The 21535-nt window shown below is 46.2% G+C and overlaps 2 protein-coding genes across 4 annotated transcripts in view; both read left to right on the plus strand.

Annotated features, from left to right (window-relative positions):
- FRMD1 (FERM domain containing 1) overlaps positions 1-14744 on the plus strand; it is a 39524-nt gene extending 24780 nt beyond the window's left edge. For 2 of the 3 annotated variants that reach the window (XM_062641985.1, XM_062641984.1), the window contains 10 exons: positions 1384-1460; positions 3094-3280; positions 5732-5887; positions 8130-8195; positions 8403-8471; positions 8645-8819; positions 10492-10827; positions 10968-11096; positions 11801-11880; positions 13790-14744. In XM_062641985.1, the coding sequence (XP_062497969.1) occupies positions 1384-1460; positions 3094-3280; positions 5732-5887; positions 8130-8195; positions 8403-8471; positions 8645-8819; positions 10492-10827; positions 10968-11096; positions 11801-11880; positions 13790-14077 (1563 nt within the window). In that variant the 3' untranslated portion in view covers positions 14078-14744. The remainder of the gene's footprint in view (positions 1-1383; positions 1461-3093; positions 3281-5731; positions 5888-8129; positions 8196-8402; positions 8472-8644; positions 8820-10491; positions 10828-10967; positions 11097-11800; positions 11881-13789) is intronic. The other variant, XM_062641986.1, reaches the window with a different exon arrangement.
- Positions 1-21535, plus strand: part of DACT2 (dishevelled binding antagonist of beta catenin 2) — a 275716-nt gene that overhangs the window by 202824 nt on the left and 51357 nt on the right. The window lies entirely within an intron of this gene.

A 21535-nucleotide genomic window follows, 5' to 3' on the forward strand; every position in this document is an offset into this window, starting at 1 on the left:
GCTGCTTAGAGAACTTTGCAGGTGACTGTTGAGGTTTGGGGATCAATCTTATCCCACACTGCTTCTCCCAAATACATGAGGGTTACTCCAAAGATAGCTACCACTTGTGCAGAGGGCTATCTATCCAGCCAGTGACGTTTTTCTGAGGCAAGTGTTTCTGGTCACCTCAGAATGTGGTATGCTTTGTGATTGCTTTGAGGCTGGATTCTTGCAACACTTTTTAAGTTGGGACAAGTGTCAAACCCTTGGTGCAAGGTGAATCGTAAAAGGCTGGATGAGTTGCCATTGGCAGTACTGAAGTCTGAGAGGAGCTGGGCTGTTGGACTGGGTTAGCAGACAGGGATTTAATTCCTATTAAGAGATTTCAGGTGGAAAGCCCCATCCAGCTGACAATATAGGGTGACTGTGAACAAGTTCCAGAAAAATAACATGTAAATACTTGATCAAGAAATCACTGTCTACATCAGATGTGCACAGCATGCCATATACCTTGTCCCAGTGAGATGGTCTGACCAGCAAAACCTTGAAACTGGCTGTGTGAGCTAAGTTACCTGTATGAATGCTAAAGAAGTGAGTGGCAAAGTAGGAAAGATGAGAGAATGAGCTAGTAACATAAGCTGTTCCTTTTTTTCCCTCCCTTCTCATAGACATATTTTTTTTTTCTCCTGTTTAAACAAACCTCTAAGTGTGAAAGGAAGGCTGGAGTTAAAGCAACAGCAGAACTCTTGCTGGCTTTCTTCTAACAGACATCTTCAGTGTGAAGCAGACATCAATGTCTCCCTTTGGTCTGTGGCTGCAGGAAGGTGTGGATAACTAACCATTAGCCCTGCCAAACAACAGGCAAGGAGCTAATATCAGGCTGGTGCACCTGAGCCTGAGGCAGTAGATGCTGCCTGCAGCAGCGCGTGTGTCCGTGCTGAGTGATGTGGTGCGGCACTATGGTAGCTGGTTACTCCTAGGTGTGCCAGTGTGGCACGCTGCCCTGCCACCTTGCCTGGTGCTTTAGGGAGGCTGTGTTCAACCTGCTGTGTTCAGCACTAATGTGCTGCCAGGTGCTGAGCTGGGTTACTCTGGGTCAGGCTGGGCATCCCCAGGCTACACTGGGACTCCTTTATGTTATTTATTATTTCATTGCCCCCATCCAAAACCTTCTACCCTCCCTGGGATGTTTTGACATTCAGCCTGTTTTATGTTTTATGATGTCTCACTGTTGTGAGCCTGCAAGACAGTCGGATCTCCTCCCTAAAACTTGCCAAGAGCTAAGAGCAGAAAATGAAAAGCAGTATGGAGAGAGGGAGTTAAGGAGAAGAGAGAGTTACCAGATGGGTAACAGGAATTTTGGATGCTGAATGTTACTTAATCTGTCTTCTATCTCTGCTCTAGGGAACAGAAAAATTCAGCCCTCCTTTTGTTGCATTCTTCAGAGTACAATACTACGTAGAAAATGGAAGAGTAATAAGGTAAGTTCCCCTCTGTGGCAGTTACTATGTTTTGAATTAGTTACTGTTTTCTTAGGAGGCAAGTAAAATAACATTTATTTGTTGAGTTTATCTCTGTGAGGTCTCAGAAATAAGCTCAAAAGATTTGCTTTATTTTTTTTTTATCTGTCACAGAGTTCCTCATCCAGCCATGAATATTTTGCCCTTGAATCATACTCCTTATCCCTGTGAAAATAGTGACTGCTTTTCCATCTGTATTTAGAGAGCAGGTTGAATGACGACAGTATCAAAGCACAGTTAATACTCTTCTGCTTGCGTCTTTTGGTTGTATGAAAAGCATCAGATGAATATACCAAAAATATCTGTCTATACTCCAGAGCACGTGCTAATAATTTTGAATCTGTTTTTTTTGTATCTGAGCAGTGCTCTGTGCAGTCTGTTCCTGGAAATGGACTTTTGTAAGCAGACAAAAGAAATTACTTCATAAGTTTTGCATTTGCAGTCTATTCACATGGAATATGGGCTGCACTCAAAACACCACCACCCTCACCCCTGGTACAGAACAAAGGATGAGGTAGTTAAAAATGAACAACTGACAGAGTTAATTTGCATCAGCACTTCTGGCATCGCTGTGACCTCAGGGCAATCCAAGAGCTGGGATCATTTGGGTGGATTAAAATCTTTACCAAATTTTTGGCATTTGTTCTCATCTTGAACAAAGCTTGGTGTTTTTTTTTGTTTTGTTTTGTTTTTCTCTCACCATAGTCTTTCATTTTGGATACAGGGGAGTCTTTCTTCTGGAGTCTGTTTGGCTGTTAGGTGTGTTTTACTTAGTTTTGCTTATAGGTACAAAGGGAGATTGCATATCATTCTACCACCCCTGACATGCATACCCTTTAGCATCACAAACAACTTTCTCTTGCACTAGTAATTTAATTGGAGAGGTAGTTGCATGGCCCCTTCAGACTATACACACACACACACTTTTCTAACCAGACCATAGTGTCCAGCACCTCATCTGTACATGCACACGTCAGCAGCCTGCTTCCCATGAGCTCTTACAGCGGGGGCTGTGTGGGTTATCAATGCTATGCGATAGTTATGCCTTATCAGACTATCCCTGTTTAGCAGCTTGAGGAAGAAGACAAAAACAAGCCCAAGGCTCCAGTGTCTTTTGATCTACCTTGCAAGGAATTGGCTGTTGAAAAGTGCCTTGCGCCTAAGGCAAGGTGAAATGAAAAAGCAGTGCTGGGTTTAGAGGGGAAAGGAGGACAGGTGTGCAAGAACAGGACTGGGATTCAAGGGGGTTGGCTCTCCTGATTGCTACAGGCTTTCCAGAGAAACAGAGTGCTTGATGTAGTCAGTCTCCAAAACAGGTGTGACGTGATTTTCTTTCATCTACCCCCTACCCTAACTTCTTAGATCTCATTCTCGGCAAGATAGGAGCTACTATTTCCCATGTTTGTACAGCACTCAGTGGGAGAACACCTTGATCTTGGCTTGGTGCCCCCTACGCACAGCTATATCAGGGTGGCATTGGCACACATCAGGGATGTCAAAGTTTAACCCCTCCTCTCCAAAACAGATGTGTTTAAGGGGCCTTGTCTGAGCCCAAACTTTCTGCTTCAAGTAAATCTGCCTTTGTGTCTTGCAGTGATAAGGTAGCACGGCAGCTCTACTACTGCCATCTCAAAGAGCAAGTTCTGATGTCTCGATGCAACCACAAAGAAGAAATCTACTTCTTGCTGGCGGCCTACAGCTTACAGGCAGACTTGGGCAACTACAGAGAGAAGGTCCACACTGGCAAATATTTTGAACCTCAGGCTTATTTCCCGCAATGGGTGAGTTTCAGGGCATCCTTCTGTCAACAGACTGTATGTGCAGCAGGAGCTATGTCAAGGTGGTACCTAACTGCAGCCACACAATATCCACAACTCCCACTGCAATGATCAGGCGTAATGGTAAAGTGGCACCCTGAATTCCCGCAGGAGACGACATCTCTTTCCACTGGATGTAGGTGCCCATTTCTCCTGGGCTCACTCATCAGTGAGGTGTGTAACCTTCCTTGGTGAGGGACTGTATTGGTGTCAAATTAAGAACTCTGACAGTGCAGCTGTCTTAATTTAATTCTTCTGTGGCTCAAAGGGTTGCATGTTTGCAGTGGTACATCAGCAAGATCTGCACAACCTAAGCTCTACAGAAAACCTTAGTGCCTTGAAGCCAAGTCCACTGCCCTTTGTCCCAATCTATGGGATGGTTAGACCCAAACTCTAAGGGGTAATACTGCTGTGCAATACCTCTAGTGCTTGCTTTGTCATTAACCTCTAGCTCAACTGCAGTAAGAGGAAAAGGAAGAGCCTGGAAATGGGTTTGCATGTTTGCTTACAAGCATGTGCGCATGGGCTGTGACCTTCAGGACTTAGAAATCTAAGAGTTGGTTTAGTTATCAAATGAAGGCGAATTAGCTAAGACACTGACAGAGCTGGTTACCTACAGAGAGTTCACCTCTAGTGGTAAGTGTCAAGGAAACTTGATAAACACTTTAGCTTCCATAAAAATAGAAGGGGAAGCTAGCTTTGCTACAGGCACATCCTTATAATGTCTGAGGATGTCTGGTGGAGCGGGATGTTCCCTGTGACCTGGACAGAACCTTCTCTGCAACCTGATTTAGTTCTGGAGCCCCCTTCTCTGCTGTGACAGCAGATTTCAAGCCCAGATGCTTGGGCTTCAAACAACCTCAGGTAGTTGGTCCTCAACCAAGTTGTGTCTCCCTTGATAGGTGGCACTGTCCCCTGCTTTGGGGAGAAGGTTCAGAGCAGTGACAGAAGTTGTACTGGGGAGGCAAGGCTGGTAGAGCCTCCTTCATGCACAAGTCCCAGCCTGTCTACCTTGCTGTGCAGAAACGAGCCTTTCTCCCAGGCAAGAAGCCTTCCTCCCTTGCTGTTCCTTGTTATATGTTGCCTGGCAGAAGGTAGCTAACAAAGGGCTGGAAAAGGTGGGTCTCATTTGTGCCACTTCTGGGGCCATTAAAAGTCTTATCACAGACTATTGCTCATCTGGCAAACATTGCAAAGGCCAAGGCAAATCCTGGCTCACCTGCACTGAGCCACAACCCCAAGGAGGTATGTGGGTGATTTATTCCATCATTACAAAGAGCAAAATCTGGCAGGCACGGGGACGCTTCTCTCCCTGCCCCTGGGCTTCCATGGGGAGATACTGAGTGATCTCTTCCAACATAAACTCTTCCTCCAACACGTGCTTCAGATCATTTGGCCAAGGGCTGCCCCAAGCCCTGTGCTGGTGAGGAGAGGTGGTGATGCCCTGGAGTGATCAGCCTGACTTTGAACTGTGGTTTTAGTGCATCTCTTTCTGCTAACATGGCACAGCTGATGGCATCGGTGTTGTCCTCCACCAAGCCCAGCCTTTCTCGTGGGAGGGCAAAATCATCTGTCAAGGCATGCTGGGGAGGGCAGAGGTGTTACCAAGCAGAGTAAATAGGGGGCTTAATATAAACCAGGTGGTGATGGGGTCTGGTTGTTTTGAGCCTAGGCAGGTTGTTCCCAGGTATCCAGGATGTTCTCAGGTGTCCAGTGGGATCCAGTTTTAAATGCCCCCACTGGTGAGGGATTTTATGAAGTGAATTCAGCCAATGCCCCTCTTGTTTGTCACCGCTGCTTGTGGTCTGAGATGGGGCTAGGCTGCCCTGTAGCCTTCTATGGAGAGGGCATGTGGGCAAGCATGGAAACTGGGCACTTGCAAGGCAAAGAGCAAACGGCCCAGTGTGGGTTTTAATACTGCTTAGCAAAGCCACATGCCAACCAGCTACTCCTAACAGATAAAAAAATACCTTGAGATAGTGTTATCCACCCCTTTGAGGATGGAAATGCTAAACAAGGTAATGTGTAGTTTCTGGTCTTCAAAGGACCACCTAGCATTTCTGCAGTGTTTAGAGATGTTGCTGTTGATTGTGTTGGCATGCAGAGCAGTATTTGTTATCTGCCTACAAGCATTTATGGATGCCAGGGGTTAGAAAAGCTAATTCCAGTAATTAAAATGAAAAGAGCTGACACGACCTCTGTAGTCCTGGTCTGTTACGATTTTGCCATCTAGGATCTGTTTGTAGACATTGGTACCATCTACTTTAAACGCTTATCTTCCAGGGAGGCAGAGGTGAATGTGGATTAACATCTTGAGGGACTGTATGAACCTCCTCCATCTCCAGTCTCTGTTTTGCTGCCTCCTGTGGGGATTGCTGAAGAGTTGCTGACCTGTTTGTTTTCCTTGCGGTTTAGATAATTGCAAAGAGGGGGAGCGACTATATCTTGAAACATGCCCCAGAGATGCACCGAGAACAGCAAGGGCTGAGTGCTAAGGAAGCAGTGCTGAAGTTCATTAAGGAGTCCTGCCTGCTGGAAGATGTGCCTGTCCACTTCTACAGGCTGCAGAAGGTTAAACAAATTCCTTCTTATTTTGACCTTCCCTCCCATCATTAACTGGGTGCACCACTGAACGTGCAAAACAAGTCTAAAACTTTCAGCCTACAAGGCCTGTCCCCACAGACAAATCTGTTGTCGATACACAGGTATAGCTGCAATCTGGCTTTGTTCCTTGGCCAAGAAACTGGCAGCAGAATGGCAAAACTTGATTTTTGTCCCTGCCTGTCAATGGACTTGCACCAGGAATCACAGAGAAGCCTTTTTTGTTGTTGTTGTACAGTCAGTTGAAATGGTGACAAGAGGTTGGCCAGCTTTCACATAAATGCCATGTAATAACTGAGGTGACACTGAGTCATACTGACTTTCTTATTCCCTTACACCTCCAACCCTGTTAGAGTGGTTGGTGTTTTTTCAGCTGTCAGTTTTTGGATTCCTGTGTTGTTTGTCCCTGAGTTTTAGACTCCTTACCCAAGCAGGCTTAAACAGAATGTACTTCATTTTCACATGCTAAGAGAGTTTAGGTCTAGAATTAGGAGAAGTTTTCTGTTCAGCTTAAAGCGAGTGAAACCTGCTCATGCTATTAGGAATGCCTTGGACCTCTTTTTTCCAAATGGAGATATTCCACTTTGTCAGACTCATAATTAAGTATCTTGATTGGTTGTGCTCAGTGGGAATTATGTCTGGGAGGTAACCATGTCCTTTGACCAGATCTAGCAGTTCTGGTTACTGGAGCATTTTTCTGGAAGAAATAAGTTCCAGTTTGTTCTATAGTCCAGGTCTACAGTCCAGGCTTAGTTTCAGTTCCTTGCAAACCGTAGATGCTCCCCCTACCTCTCCTCTGTCCTCACAGTTTTGATTCCAATACTGTTAATGATGCAGTCGTAAGGTTTTTGGGTTATACTTGAATGCCATAAGAAATCCACCTGGCAGGGCAGGATATAATTTATATCTGAAAACACTGGGGCTGTGAAATGGTTGTTCTTAATATCCAAATTCCTGTCTAACTTGAGCTTATATTTTATTCATTGCTGACTCCTTCATGTGTTGTTTGATCTACAATGTGCTCTTCTTCCTGCTGTGTGACACAGTTATCTCATCTTGTGAGATTTCCTCCTCCTAGGTGATACCTGGGTCACACGCAGGGGTGCCAGGTGAATGTGTTGGTGTGCTGGCTGCCCTGAGATTTCAGTAGCAGTTACTTTTGTCTTATGCCCTCCTCATGCCTGCTACTGAGGTTGGGAACTCTGAAGGAAAACACAGCACTGAGCACCATGTCTCCCCTCCAGACCAATACTGATTTACAAAGCTCTTAGGAGGCAGAAAGCATTTCCCAATGACTTCAGACTGGAGACGTAGATGGTACTGGGGCAAAGGGGGAAGTAATGGGATGATATAAGCATGAGGCTTGTATCTTACATGTCAGATGAGGAGACAAAATTTTGATAGCAAGTTTGAGTTCTGTGCCCCATAAATCTTTACCCCCAAATGTTCTTCTTCCTCCTCGCAAGAAAAGTATGTGTTCCCCTCCCTTAGTCTGCCATGCCAGGAAGGACTGAAAGAACTGGTTTATGATATTTTTTTGGTCTTCAAGCAGAGGAATCTCATTAGAGACAGTATGTCATACCAAGACACAGTATGAGGAAAAACAAGGCAGTATTCCAGCAGAGCTGCAAACATTTAAGATCACCTGCTCCAAACACTGAGGTCAAAAGGTTATAAAGAAAGTTTCTGTAACTCTGGACATTGATTAGCCCTCTCTCTGCCAAGGGACACCTAAGGTCCAGCAAGTCCCTGGGTTCTAGCAGCAGTGCTGTGGCAAGGTGAAGGGGACATGTGTCCCTTCTGTTTCGGGCTCCCTGTCACCTGCAGAGTGAGTGGTGCATGTTCATGGTTACAGCAAACATGGCACATAGCAGCATGAGAGGTTACAAGGTACCTCTAAAAGCAGTCATGCAGTCATGCTCTCAGATAAGTCCATGCTCTCAGATCACTAAAGCTGGATTGCCTGGCCAGGGCAGCTAGGGTGTTCATTTGCTGGTGAAATGCTTGAGTTGCCCAGCAAGAGGGGATTTTAGGTGTAGATATTTCAGGGGTCAACAAGGCAAGGTGCCTTTTACAAGCACAATAAAAACTGAATGAGCTGATGGAATCTGCCTGATGGAGGAGTCCTGCTACCTCTCCTGCAGTAGGTGCTAGAACAAGAGCGTGGTCTTTGTAGATTAACCTTTTACTCTGAGCTCTTCTGTTCTTTCAGGATAAGAAGGAGGATCGCCCGACAGTTATCCTGGGCCTGACCCTCAGAGGAATGCACATCTATCAGGTAACAGACTGCTCTGAAAGCTTTCTGGTGTAGCATTAACTCTGCCCAGCTCCCTGTCCTCCCCCCAGCCGCGGCTCCTCTGCCTCCCCTGCGAGCACCAGGACCCACATATCTCACATTCTTGGTTGTTTGCAAATTCTTTGCACATCGCTGACTCCACCCTGTACCTGCCAGTCCCTGTGTCACTCTGAGCTTGATGTGTTGCAGGAGGTGAACCACGTTCGACAGCTCCTCTACGACTTTCCCTGGTCACACATTGGGAAGCTGGCGTTTCTGGTGAGTATGACGGAACAGAGGCCATCTGGCATTGGGCTGTCAACCTGGGACCTGGCAAAGCCCATTCTGCCATGTCAAGTCCTGTTACTCATACACACAAGATTGCAGCTATCTCTGGTAGGTTTGTGGCTGGAAACATGCTCATTTCACTGGCATCTCTCCTCTTTATGCAGGGGAAAAAATTTGAGATCCAGCCAGATGGTTTGCCCTCTGCACGGAAACTGGTTTACTACACGGGTTGCCCCTTCAGGTCACGGCACTTGCTGCAGCTCCTCAGCAATAGCCACCGGCTCTTTCTCAATATCCAACCGGTGCTGAAGCAAATCCAAAAACTGGAGGAGGCTGAAGGTATGTGATGGAAGAGTAGGTGACTTTGGTAAGGGGAAGAGTTAGGCTCTGCTGTTGCTTCATGCTGGCTGCTCTCTACCTAATTAATGGTGTTTCTGCCTTATCAGGAAGCCAGTGAGAGAAACAGAGGTGTTAGGTATGTTTCAATTCCATTACTGGGAAGTGTTTATGGTTCTCACATTGCTAGACTCTGGTCAGAAAGTGTGAGTGCAGTAGAAGAGTAATGTCTTACTTTAAGTGAGGAGATCTTTGCTCTTTGTGCTCCCAATTTGTGCACATTTGACACATGTTTCTAAGTGGAAGTAATTTTGAATAAAAAGCTTTCCACTGGGATTAGATCTTATTGTGTTCAAGCAGCAGTACAAGTTGTGAGCCTGTGTCTTTATTTTTTAGTGCCCTTTACTAAAGACTGCACACAATTTAGTCTATAGTGTCTGACAGTTAAGAGCTAGGAGTTGCAGGTGCTAAAGCCCAAGAGGAGATCAGGACTCCCAGAATTTGTCTTTTCTGATGGGGTCCCCTCTCTGTAGCAACAGAGATGTGAACTGACAGTCCCTAGTATTGTTCCAGACAAATTTCAGTCGTTTCATTACCTCCCAGCTCGTGCTGTTCCATTTTCCAACTCTGCAAGCAGGATCTCCTACAACTTCTCAGCCTGCCTCTACCTGGTGACTGTTTTTAACACATTGCATAGGTTTTCGTTCAGAGGATTGTGTCCTTTCCCTCTAGCCTTCTCCTGAGTGCCTTTTTTGCCCCACTTCTTTCCTAACTGCTGTTCCCTGCATTCTCCATTCATGCTCTCTCTGTTTTCACTGGGGTTTGTAAGACTTGTGTTGTTATGCTGAAGGTCAGTAGAAGTCAGACAGCAGTAGTCGGTAACTTGTTTCTGGTTGGAAACTTATTTCTGGTTACGTCCCATCTCAACTAGCTCTAAGGAGTGTAAGTGGTGATCACTGGTTGCGTGGAATCAGTGTATAGGGCAAGGCAGGGCTTGGTCTCATCTATTTTGGTTGTCTTTCTCTTCAGTGGGGTCATAGAAGTGGCCTTGAGCTGTGTGGGTGCAGCCAGTGGCACGTGCCAGTTGCCTGTAGAAAGGCTCACTAATCAAATGTGTGTGCAAAAGGCCTTTGATTGGTTTGTGTCTACTAGTGTCTCATGGATTTCTTGACCACCCTCAGCACACCTCTCTGTAGGTAACAGATACAAGCCGTCGGAAAATAATTAATAAATCATTAATAAATGCCAGCCACAGGGATCCTGTTCTTGGCTGTCTCCACACGTTACTGGCTGTTTCAAGAAGGTATCATTGCACTCTGTTCTTAAAACCTGAGCACTTGGGTTAGCTGAGTAATCTCCCCTCCCCCCCCTTTTTTTTTTTTTACCTTTCCTTCAGTTTGGAAGCTACTATTTTCTGTATCACAACTGCCTCTACCTGCCTGTTCTAATTCAGGAGATGCTGGGTTTACTGCAAGCATGACTCACTAATTCTTTTACAACTAGCTGAGCATCCTGGTATCTGCTGAGGAAGCAAAATACAAAGCTGTCCCTGTACCTGTTCAGTAGCTGCAGCTGTTGTTTAATGGTTGGTTTGTCCCAGCCCATGTTGTTTTTGCTACTCTTCCATCACTCCTGCTTAAAATTCCCACTGGTTTCTCTCGCCTCTCTTCCTCAGAGAAGAAGCGCTACCGGGAGTCCTATATCAGTGACACACTGGACATGGACCTAGACCCATGTGATAAGAATTCACGTGGCAGCGGGAGCAGCGGGGGCAGCCGGAGGGACAACCGCCTCTCACGCCAGTCCACGGGGAGTCACGGCAGCTCCCACACGTCAGGCATCGAGGCTGACTCCAGGCACCGGGTGTCAGTGGAAATGTCGGTGGATGAGCCCTTCAGCATCGACCGGGTGCACAAGAAAGAGAAATCGTGCAGCTCAACCGTCAGCTACGGCAGCTCAGGCATTGACAGTGGCAGCAAAGGGCGGGCTGAAGATGAATCTCAGGACGATGGTAAAGGCTTTGGAGATGCAGATCAACTTCTAAACCTGCTCTTTCCTACTCCTGCAGGAAAACAGGGAGTAAGAGAATGTGAAGCAGCTTGGAGCAGAAGTGTAATGCTAACCCTCCTCCTGCTGCTCTCTTCCTCCTAGAGCTTGAGCTGGCAGTAGATGAGCCAGAGGAGGTGCCTGTAGATGAGCCTTTAGAGGGAGACCAGTTAGAGGAGGCCACTGTGGGAGAATCTGTTGAATCTCTTCCTCTAGATGCTGCTAGCTGCCAAGGTGAGACGGCTTTCTGCTACTGCTCAATGCTTTTCTTTAGGCTTTAGCACCAGATGTAATCTGAGGGGATGTAAGAAAGCTGTATCTTCTTCCAAACTACTGCCAGTACTACTTATTGCCCTACTACAACATGGTTTGAAGTCAGCTCATCTAGCAGTTAAAGGCGAGCACCCTGTATTATACTATGCTGCTCTCCTCTGTCCTCCTCAAGGTCTCCCTTCTCCAAATTTGCCAAGTTTATACTCGGTTAATGACGAACAGATAACCTTTTGTCATGAAAGAATTTGCTGTAAAATCTTGTATACCACAAAACAGACAAGGTGTTCAACCACAGATTAACAGGCTAGTCACAGGGATGAACAGGTAAAGGTCTGTGGCTTATAATACAGGGAATGCCAGAGAATGGAGTCACACAGAAGCTGTCTGGCCATAAGACACGCAGCCTTTATAGCAAAACAAGATGGGTGAATATGGGACACATTGGTGAGAAGCTGTATTCTTGAGGTTTTTAAACATTAATCCTTAGGGGCAAAAAGAATTACTTGTGAGCAAACCTTCCAGAGCGCTGAGGGTGCTTACTGATGTATATTTATACCTATAAGCCAGCACTGCTTGAATGTGGCCTGTGAGAATGACTTCCCTTTTCTGCAGCCCACAAAACCTCAAATCTGCAATGCTTCTCACTTCTTCCTTTTCCTTTGTAGCTACAAATCGGGAATCGTTGTCTGTGGTCCAAGTCACGCTAATAAAAATGAGAGGCCAAAGTGTGGAATCCCTTCATCAGGTAAGGGGGTGCTTGGCAGGAGGGTCAGTGTGTGGGCATTGAACCAAGGTCTAGTGCAATGGAGACAGCAGTAAATCAGATGACCTTAACTAGTCTGGATTTGACTGATTTTTAAATGGTGTAACCAAAACCAGCTGCTGGCCAGCTACTGCTCACTAGGAGTAGGATGAGAGCAGCCTTTGGGTCCTGAATAGCATGGAGAGGTTTGGAGCCATCAGTGGGAAAATCTTGCAGTCCAGCTCTGTCTGCCTTCCAGAAATGGGAAATGGAAAATAACCCACTTCCAAATTTTCAGTGCAATATAGAGCCAAGTCATAGCCACATGTCCATGCAGTTTGGATGTGCATTGCAAACTTGATAATCTTCCTGTTCCTGAAGCCAAAAGGAGCTCACATCAGAGCAAAACCAGATGCTCAAGCTCCTAATTACTATTATTTGTGTGATTATACTATGTGTGTGCTTAAGTCTTTGTTGTCAACATTTTCTTTTCATCAAGCCCTTGAGAAAAGACAACTATATATGGTAAAATATGTTATATCATAAGTTGTGCTGGGAAAAAGCCTTTTAAAATGCCTTTCTAAGGCCAAACAATATTTCTTTTCAAAGTATAGCTGTACCCACTGGGGTAGATAAAAACAAAACCAAAGCCAAGTCTCCACCATTTCTTTCCTTTCTGATTCCAAATTAGCCTTATCTGCTAAAAGAATGATTTAGGTTTTTAACTTTTTTCTCCAAAGCTGAACAAATCCTAATGAACTTATTCCTATATGAGTGGAGTGGCTCACAGACTGCAAGGCAGGGAGCGGGCATTTTGCTTAAAGTAATGCTTTTGATGTTAATGCTTTTACGAGCACATGCTTTGTACTGTTAATTGATCAGGAGGCATCTGCTTTATAAGAATGTTTCTGATCAACATAGGACTGCCTAAGCAATTGCAAAGACCTAGCTGCCACTTCGGTACTTCAAAAACCTCACAAACTTCCTTACAAGGCCATGCTGCAGGACTGGATTTCCTTAGCATTGACTAGACTATACAGCATGTGCCTGTTTCTGGGAGCACAGCTGAGCCAGCACAGGATTTCCTCAGGGTAGTTTTTAATTCCCATCCTGTGGAGGTGAGAGAAATGATACTGGGAGGAAGTTTTCTGCGTTTCTGACAGAAGTATCTTGTTTAAAAATTACATTCCTGAAATCAGCCTTAATGTTAGCATTTAAAAGCTGATAATTTAAGAGACAGAGTAAGAAAAAACAGGTGGGGAAGTTGGAAATGTCTGGAATGGTCAGTAATTTCTCCACAGAGGCTGAGTCACTACAGCTTGTGTAGTAAGATGCTGCCTCTGGGAATTACTGCTGGTATGTCACTCCTGTTTTCTTCGTTGCTAAACAAAGTTATGTAGATGAAACTGTATGTCACACTTAGTTAATTTTGGACACAGTAGCACCATTAGGTGTTACACCATTTTGGACACTTACCAGTTTGCATGGTTGCCTTCTTGAACCTTCTTTTGAGCTTATTAGATTTTCACTAACTCAGCATATTCATCTGCTGTTGGAGTCATTTTTTGTCGTGTGCACTTCCTCCGTTTGAGGATGACTGCATGGATCTCCCAAGAAGTACCAGGTCAGTCAGGTGTCAATACCTGTCAAGTATTTGGTACATTGTACTGGACACTGAGGACACTGTGCAGACAGATCAGGATCTGGCTGAATGTGGCAGGGCAGCTTAATGCACTTGTAATTTCTCAATGGTTCACAGCTTCTTCATTAAGCCAACATCCTTCAGGCTGGTGGGGCTCTTTTGAAGGAGTAGAAGAACAATTTTGGGAAACTTGTAGCATGCATAGCCAGCAACCTCAGGCTGTGTCTGAGCTCATTGGTCTTATTCCTGTGTGTGTGACTGAACTGACAGGTCAGATCGCTCAAAAACAGGAGCTGCACAGACCAGCACAGCCAGAGTTTGGATGACATCCGCCTTTACAAGCATCGGCACCCACTACTAAGTGCCACGCTGTCTTCAGACACGTCCCACAGCTACACATTTGGCTGCAGCCTGGAGGATAAGCTGTCTATCTATGGCTGCGTTTATTCCACAGCAGACTGCAAAACCAAGTCTGCTCTTTATGGGAAGCGATCCATGAACTGCCTCTCCTTGGATCTTCTTGGAGAAGACCAGCTCCCAGAGGAATTTGTGGTGTAATGAGATTGGAGTTCTTCCATACCAGGAAACAGCTCGTCATGGAAATATATACCTCATTAACACGTGTGATGTCACTCTGGTTCTTGCAGGAGATTGTGAGCAGCTTTGTTTATTCAGCTCCATAATCAGTAAGTGGCATCACTTCTGCAGACCTGACTAAAGGGCAAATCAACTGGAGTGTAGCACTTAATGTTTGCATTTGAAGTGTCTGTCTGAGCAGAAAATATAAGTGGCCTGCACCATTAGCAGTCACAAAATCAACATGAAAACCAAAAAACCCTGGACCAAAACTGGCACTGAGCTAGTAAAGCAAACACTGTGTCTTAAATGGATTTATCAGAAAGAAATTTAAAGTCTGTGTCAGTTTATCTTCCTGCCTTTCTTTTGTGGTTCACTTAAGTTAACCAAACTATCTGTACACTAGCATTGTCTTGAGTTTGTGCTGCTACACCACTGCCAACAGCTGTCAGGCCAGGATATACTCCGAGCACATTTGAAGAGCCGTGTATTGAAAGTGTCTAGCCTGTTGCTGTTGTAATGAACACAAGTTGCCTGTTCACTTTACTGGGAGCAAGACCTGCTCTGCCAGAAGTTCTTCTTTCATGTTTTTTTCTTTCTTTTGTTTTATTGTAAGTATCCAGCCAAATACATTGTGTGTTCTTTTTTCCTTTTTTCTTTAATGCAACAAATTGAACTGTCTCTCAGCTGTTTACTACTACTGCTGTGATGCAGATTGGTAAATAAATGCTTATATCTTTGGGACAGGGACAGGGAATAAAACAAGTGACTTGTCTTCTGTGCTCTCAGAAACAGCCAAGTTAATTGACTGGCTCTTGAAGACAGGAGTGTGACTGGAGAATTTGCCCAGGCATGATCACCCCTTAACGCTGAATCATACTTTGTTCTTTCCTTTGTTTTTAATAAATCTGTTCCTTAGAAATCTTTCCCTCTGCTTAGGAGGCAAGTATGGACCAGAGAAAAGTCACTTTGGAAGGACAGACGGAGTGACTGTGTCCTACCTAGTCATGGATAGGTCATGCAAATGTGTGTGTGGTGCTGCAGGGCTGGCAGTGGTGGAAGCATAGGATGTTTGTGTGTCAAACAAAGGGTACTTGTTTGGTGATTTTGAGTGGTGGAGCTGGCTGTGCTGGCTCTCACTAGGAAAACAGTGTTAATTATGCCATCTGATGGAAGCACTTGGTGTGGAAAGCATCCTGCTACCTTGTTAGATCCAAATAAGCCTATGTTCATTTGATTTCCTTCCCTGCCTTCCCCCAGTACCTCCTTCCCATATCAATTCCCAGCATTTGGGAAGCTTGTACTTACAGGCATGTGTAACCTGTGCCCAGGTTTTGACAGCCTTGCAGGTGGAAGCTAATAGTTCTTTTGCGAACTCTAGAAACAGACTGATACTGTTCTGGTTGAGGAAGTGTGTGTTGTACAGTGTCCATCACTCAAAAGCTGAAGATAGCCAGATTCAGGAAAGGAAAAAAGCCAGACCACAATGAGGAGGGTTGGAGCTGCTGCTTTGACAGTGGGCTTGCAGGCTTAATTGTGTTCCCATAACTTATTAAAATAGCAGATCTATGAAGTTTTTCATCTTGCTGTGCCTATCCAAGTGAGTGAGGTGTAGAGACAGTGTGTGCAGGTTCATCTGCATTTACTAAAGTGGCATCTGTGGTTGTACATCCGCTGAGATGAACCCTAGCTGGGTGTTTGAGGAATGAATGATGAGCACAAGCTCAGCATAGTCATGACTTATTTGACTGTGACCGCTTTGATCACACTACTCTTCCTTTTTGTAATGAATAAGTAGGAGCTGTGTATTCACCATTCACCTCTTTTATTCTAAGCAAAGCCAAAATGCCTTTACAGAGTACCTGAGGTGTATTTACTTCATCCAAAATACTCCCCTAAATGGACAAACAGTCAAGTATCCTGCTGTTGGTTGCTCCTTGTTACCTGGGCTCTGTTTAGCCATAAGCCATGGGAGACAGACACAACCCAGATCCAGGAGGCCCGGGGCTGTGCTGCAGGGAGCAGCCTTGGTTTTGCAGCATCACAGAGCTAGAGGTATGGTTTTTACAGCAGTGGTGCCTGTCTGTCCAAGGGAAAGGTAGCAGGACTGGTGCTCCAGACCCCCCAAACTTGCTCTCCAACCATGCAGACATACAGTTACTTGTGGTTGTGGCAATGGCTGTTAACAGGAAAGAAGCTCAAAATTCAGTGGGTATAGTTGTTTGGAGAAATATCATAAAACATGTGTGCACCACATGCTCACATCTGTGCACACTTGTCTCAAAAGACAATCACATTCATACCTGCTTCAGCCTAACCACCTTACTGAAGTGGTGATTGCCACAAAGCAGATTGGTAGTTTCTTGTTGCAATTACTAAGCACTCAATGGATTTGGTGAAATCCACCTGTAATCCTGCTGTCACTGGTTGTAAAGCATACCAATGCCCAAAACCAGTGTAATTGGCTCTTGCATGAGCATCCACTGCCTTGTATGTACATAAGGGTTTCTTGTATTTATTCATGGCTGGTGGGGAAGGCAAACTCTCCAGGTCTGACTGTCTTCTCTCTGTGGTTTATGCAGCTTCCTCCAGAACTGCAAGTTACAGATGTGTATGAAGGGGAGACTGGACACTTTTGTGTATCAACTGATAATGAATGAATATCTTAAAAGCACTGTGAATATCTATTATGCAAGTTTTTGTATTCATATGAAAAAACAAAACAAACAACAACACAACCCTGTTCCTTTTAGTAATAGGTCTATTTTTTGTTTGTCTTTAGATTTAGAAGGTCTCTTGCTATTTTCATTTTGGATTAGTTTGGTAGAGGGTAATGTGTAAGCATTTATTAGCTCATGTTAGAAACTAGCTGCCAATATTTGTATATATTTGTAAAATACTCATGGTATAATCACTCTATTTTAATGGTAAAAGTTTCTCCTTTCCATGAAAGGAATTTCTTGTTAAAATAAAATATAAATAATTATATGTATACCTGCAATAAAGTATGGATAGAAAAAAAAGGTAATTGTCTATCTTCATTATTTTTTTCCCTTTAAGCGGTGCATATCAATGACATGTTCCTTGTGTGATAGGTTATGTTGTAGAAATGAAATTGCTGCCAGGCTCTAACCCATATGATCTTGGCTTGTGATGGCAACCCCAGAGGCACTGTAGTCACTGGAACAAGTCTTTTTCTTCCCTGCCACTCTTGGAGGCTGCTTTGGCATCAGGCTGCTGTCGGGCACCGAGGACCCACTCAAGTCAGGTTGGAGTCAGTGAGATCAGTGATGGGAGATGAATCTGACTGAAGAGACAAGCTGAGCTGCTCATGGCAGCTGGTCAAGAAAACTGAGTGTGGGCACTCCCAGGGATGCAGAGAGATATACCAGCATCCTCCCGGTGGCTGCATCTGAGGACAGGCATGATGCATGGACCTATGAAGGAGTGCCATAGTATAACTGTCCCCGTCCCAAAGAAGCTTGTTGACTGGGGTTCCCTTGTAAATGTGTGTGTGTGGGGGAGTTTTGGGGATGCTGGAAGGAGGTGGCTAGGTTACACATCGAGCTTTCTATGGAGGTAAAATTAAATAATAAGCAAATACGAAGTCACCTCTACCTGAATGGCTTTGTCACTTTTTTTTGTTTCCTTGCTTGGCAAGTAATAGCACCTTGCCTGTTGGAGTGCACTGCTGCTGACCATAATATATAGGATGGTTTTGTCTCTGAGGATGGGACCTCTCGTGGCACTACCCAATCCTGTGTGGGTTAAATAAAGTGATACAGTGTGGGCAGGGGGGAATGGTACTGCCCCAGGTCTGTGGTGAGATGCAGAGGTAAGGTCTGGAGGTGCGTGCTCAAGCTGATGTATGAAACACCCAGGAATCCTGCTTGAAGCGACAGCAGTTCCTCAGTGCGGCTCTCGGCAGTGAGGTCTGAGACACCGAAGGCTGTCCGGCACGGCACGGCGTTTTAGGAGCCTGAGCGCTTTCGAGCAACAACAGCTGGTCACAACGTCTCCCGTCACACCCCTTCCACGTCTTCCCAAGCTGGTGGGGCCCGTGCTGTTGCTTCCGGAGAAGCTGGGTGCAGCCGGCACGCCCGAGCGGCCCGTCCTGCGGCCCGGCACTAACAGCGGGCCCCGGGCTGGCGCTGAGGGGCCGGCGCGGGGCGGGAGACAGAGGTCGGCGCGGCGCTCCTCGCCCCCGCCCTGTGGCGGCAGTGCCGGGCCGGGGCGCGAGGGGGCGCTCGAGGAGCACGGCGGCCGCTGTCCCGCGGGCCCCGAGCGGTCTCACGCGGCTGGCGGCGGGCCCGGGCCGTGTCGGTACCACGTCCCCGGAGCCAGAGGGGACACCGCGAGCTGCTGTCGACACGTGGCGGGAGACCAGGCTGCCCGCAGGACGCGGGCGCACGGCCGGCTGTGAAACGGGGGTGGGCCGGAGGGCCCGCGCAGGACAGAGCGCTGTGTTTGAGCGAGCAGACCCCAAGACCTGCTGTGCCCATCGGGAGCTCGCCGAACCGTGTACAAAACGCGGTCCCAGGTCATGGGGCAGCATCCCTTGGGCCCAGAGGAGCATGTCCGGTTCTTGCAGGGGGGGTTGTATGCCCCAGCTACACTGGGGACAAAGCTCTTGCTTCTCGGTCTCTGGGAATCTCGGCATGGGGTGCTGGTTTGTGAAATGGTGACACTAGTTCACAAACTCCCTCCAGTAAGTCAGTGTATGGAGGACAAGCCCAATGAGGAACAGTGGCCATAAACTAAACCGCAAAAATTTCACCTCAACATGAAGAAGAAGTTTACATTGAGGGTGGCAGAGCACTGGAACAGGCTGCCCAGCGGGGCTGGGGAGTCCCCCCCTCTGGAGACATTCAAAACTCATCTGGACATGTTCCTGTGTAACCTGCTGTTAGGTGGCCCTGCCTTGGCAGGGGGGTTGGACCAGATGATCTCCGAGGGTCCCTTCCAACCCAAACCATTCTGTGATTCTGTGCAATATAACCGCTGGGATGGGATGATGGAGAAATGAATGGGAAGGGCTTCTTCCCCCACGGATTATTTCACTTCTTGCATCCAAACGACATTCTATAAAGTAAACCCACCTCAGAATAATTCTCACCTCTCCTTTGCTGGCATTTTGCATCCCTGCACCTTGTTTCTGGGGGGCATACTCCAGCCCATGGCCGTGCTGCATTTTCACACGGCTGGTCAGCCAGGTACCAGCTGCGTCTGTCCTTCTGAAGCCTGACTTTGGCTTTGCATGGCGGAGATTGTAGCTGTTAGTGTTAAGATCCAGATAGCAACCCGTGCATTGGAAATCTGTTGTTCTACCACAGAGATGTAATGAGCAAAAATCATATTCATCCTTTCTGGTAGGCTGCGGGAGGAGCTGAATATGGGCTATTGACAAGTATAGCTGTGGTATTTAAAAATTCTGCTTTATATTTTTCCTGGAAATATCAGACTCACGTTTTAATCTAAAATCTCATAAATGTATTTATGCCAGTCTTTGTTTTTCTTTCTCAAATCACTGCTCTTGTCAATATTCAGTTAGAGAATTAAGTACGGCATGTGCTAGAAGCCTCAATTCTCAAGCTACTAAGTGGAAAATACCTCTGAATGCTTTAGCAGCAGTGTAGGAAAAATTAGTTTGCATTAGCCCCGTAACATACTCAGCCTCTTTGCTATGACCAGCTGACAAATAGCCCAAGCTATTTGAGGGCTGTGGCAACAGAGACTGATTCCCACGGACTGATTTCACCACCCTTGTAGGAAATGAAGCTTTGAATGTGGCTCGGTCTCTTAACCAGGGGTTTCAGACTGGCTCCCTGCTCTTCTGCTGGGTGCAGCCTTTGGAGTTACCCTCCCCTCATACCACCTCAGACCCAAGTGTGTTCAAAAGAGCTCTGGCTGTCTAGATGGAGACCTCTGAGCAAAAACATATGCTATAGGAAGCCAGGTACTTTTCTCTCCTTGATGCCTAAGTTTGGGGGATGACAGCAAGGGGGCTTTTTGACCTGTTCTGAGGTATCTCTGCTTGCCCACTGCTAGAAATAAGGTCTGTATTGCAGTTTATTGTTGTTCCTGGTGGTGGTATTGAAATCTTTCTTGTCTGGCTTGTGGGCTGTGCTCCTATATTTAGGGTGTGTGTATGGAGGGAGCATGGGAAGCCAGACTGGCTTTTGGCTGTAGCGTCCCCTGAAGTGGATTCTGAGCTCTCTATGTTTGCAGGAACAGCAATGCCCCCTCCTCTCCTCTGGTATGCAAGAACAGCTTGGGATCAAGGAGGGGTTTCTGCTCATATGATCTTTCTGTAGCTAAAGCAAATTTTCTACTACGGTCTTTTTAGTTAGGCATGAAGAGAGGGCTCCATAATCCCTCTGTTAAAGTGCTAATGGGTTATGAGATACATTTTGGTGAGCTCCCATTCTTGGGATGGCTCAGAAGGAGATGCCAGTCACCAGAGTGGGTACATTAAGGCAGGTGAGGTACTTGGGCCAGGGTGACACTATTAGTATTGCCAGCTTTGACCACATTTCTTGCAGGTGTTGCAGTGCTCTACGTTTTCTTTTCAAAGCCTCAGCTCCCTGAGTCACACTTTTGCCCAAGGCTAACAGCTTGTAATGAGAAAAACAAGGAATCCTTCCCAGCATACCTGGCTGAAGGGAAAGTTTGGCAATAGGACTGCTCCAAGGGCCCATGCCAGAAGGTCAATAAAGGAAGCCCCAAATACGGGTATGTATTTGAACATGTAGATCCAAACTCACACTTAAGAAATGCTTTAAGGCTGGGAGTGCAGATGTGAGGCCTTCCTCTGAGTGGCAGTGCCCCTGCCAGCACTGGCGTTCCACTCGCCACATCCTGCAGCAGGGATGAGCAGCAGGGTTTGCTGTGGGAGCAGCTGGGCACGATTTAGCTCAACACGTGCCCTGCAAATAATAGAGAGGGTACAAACCAGTGCTTTTCAATCTGTGTCAACACAAACCGCTTTGAGATCCAAAGAAGGATTACTGCTGAAAAATATAGGGTAGTATGCTGAGGGAGAGCTCTACAGCCACGGTGCTGATTTTATCCTATTTTCAGAATAAACAGAGGAGGGCAAGAGCTCTTGAAGGCCACCTTTCCCAAGGGCATTGCCAGAGCATCAGCTGATCTTTCAGACAGCCCTCCACCTTTAAGGTTAACAAGCTTTAGTGACTTCCCAAAGCTGCTCCCCGTGTCTGCTGCTACCACCACTCCAACCCTACTTTGTTGATGCTATCCTGCAGGCTCAGAGCTGCCTCTGTAGTGTCAGGCAGGTGTCCACAGAGCTTCAAATACAATTCCTTCCCATGTAAAGGATGTATGAATAAAACACAGAGCCCCTTGAGGCACAGGGACAGCTGCTTCAGCGGTGACATCCCAGGTGTGGAGGAGCACAAGGTGGTTTCCGGTGTCCCTAAG

Source organism: Pezoporus occidentalis, unplaced genomic scaffold (genome assembly GCF_034315485.1).
Source record: "Pezoporus occidentalis ecotype Australia unplaced genomic scaffold, CSIRO_AGI_Poc_V1 ctg7, whole genome shotgun sequence".
NCBI classification, from domain to species: domain Eukaryota; kingdom Metazoa; phylum Chordata; class Aves; order Psittaciformes; family Psittacidae; genus Pezoporus; species Pezoporus occidentalis.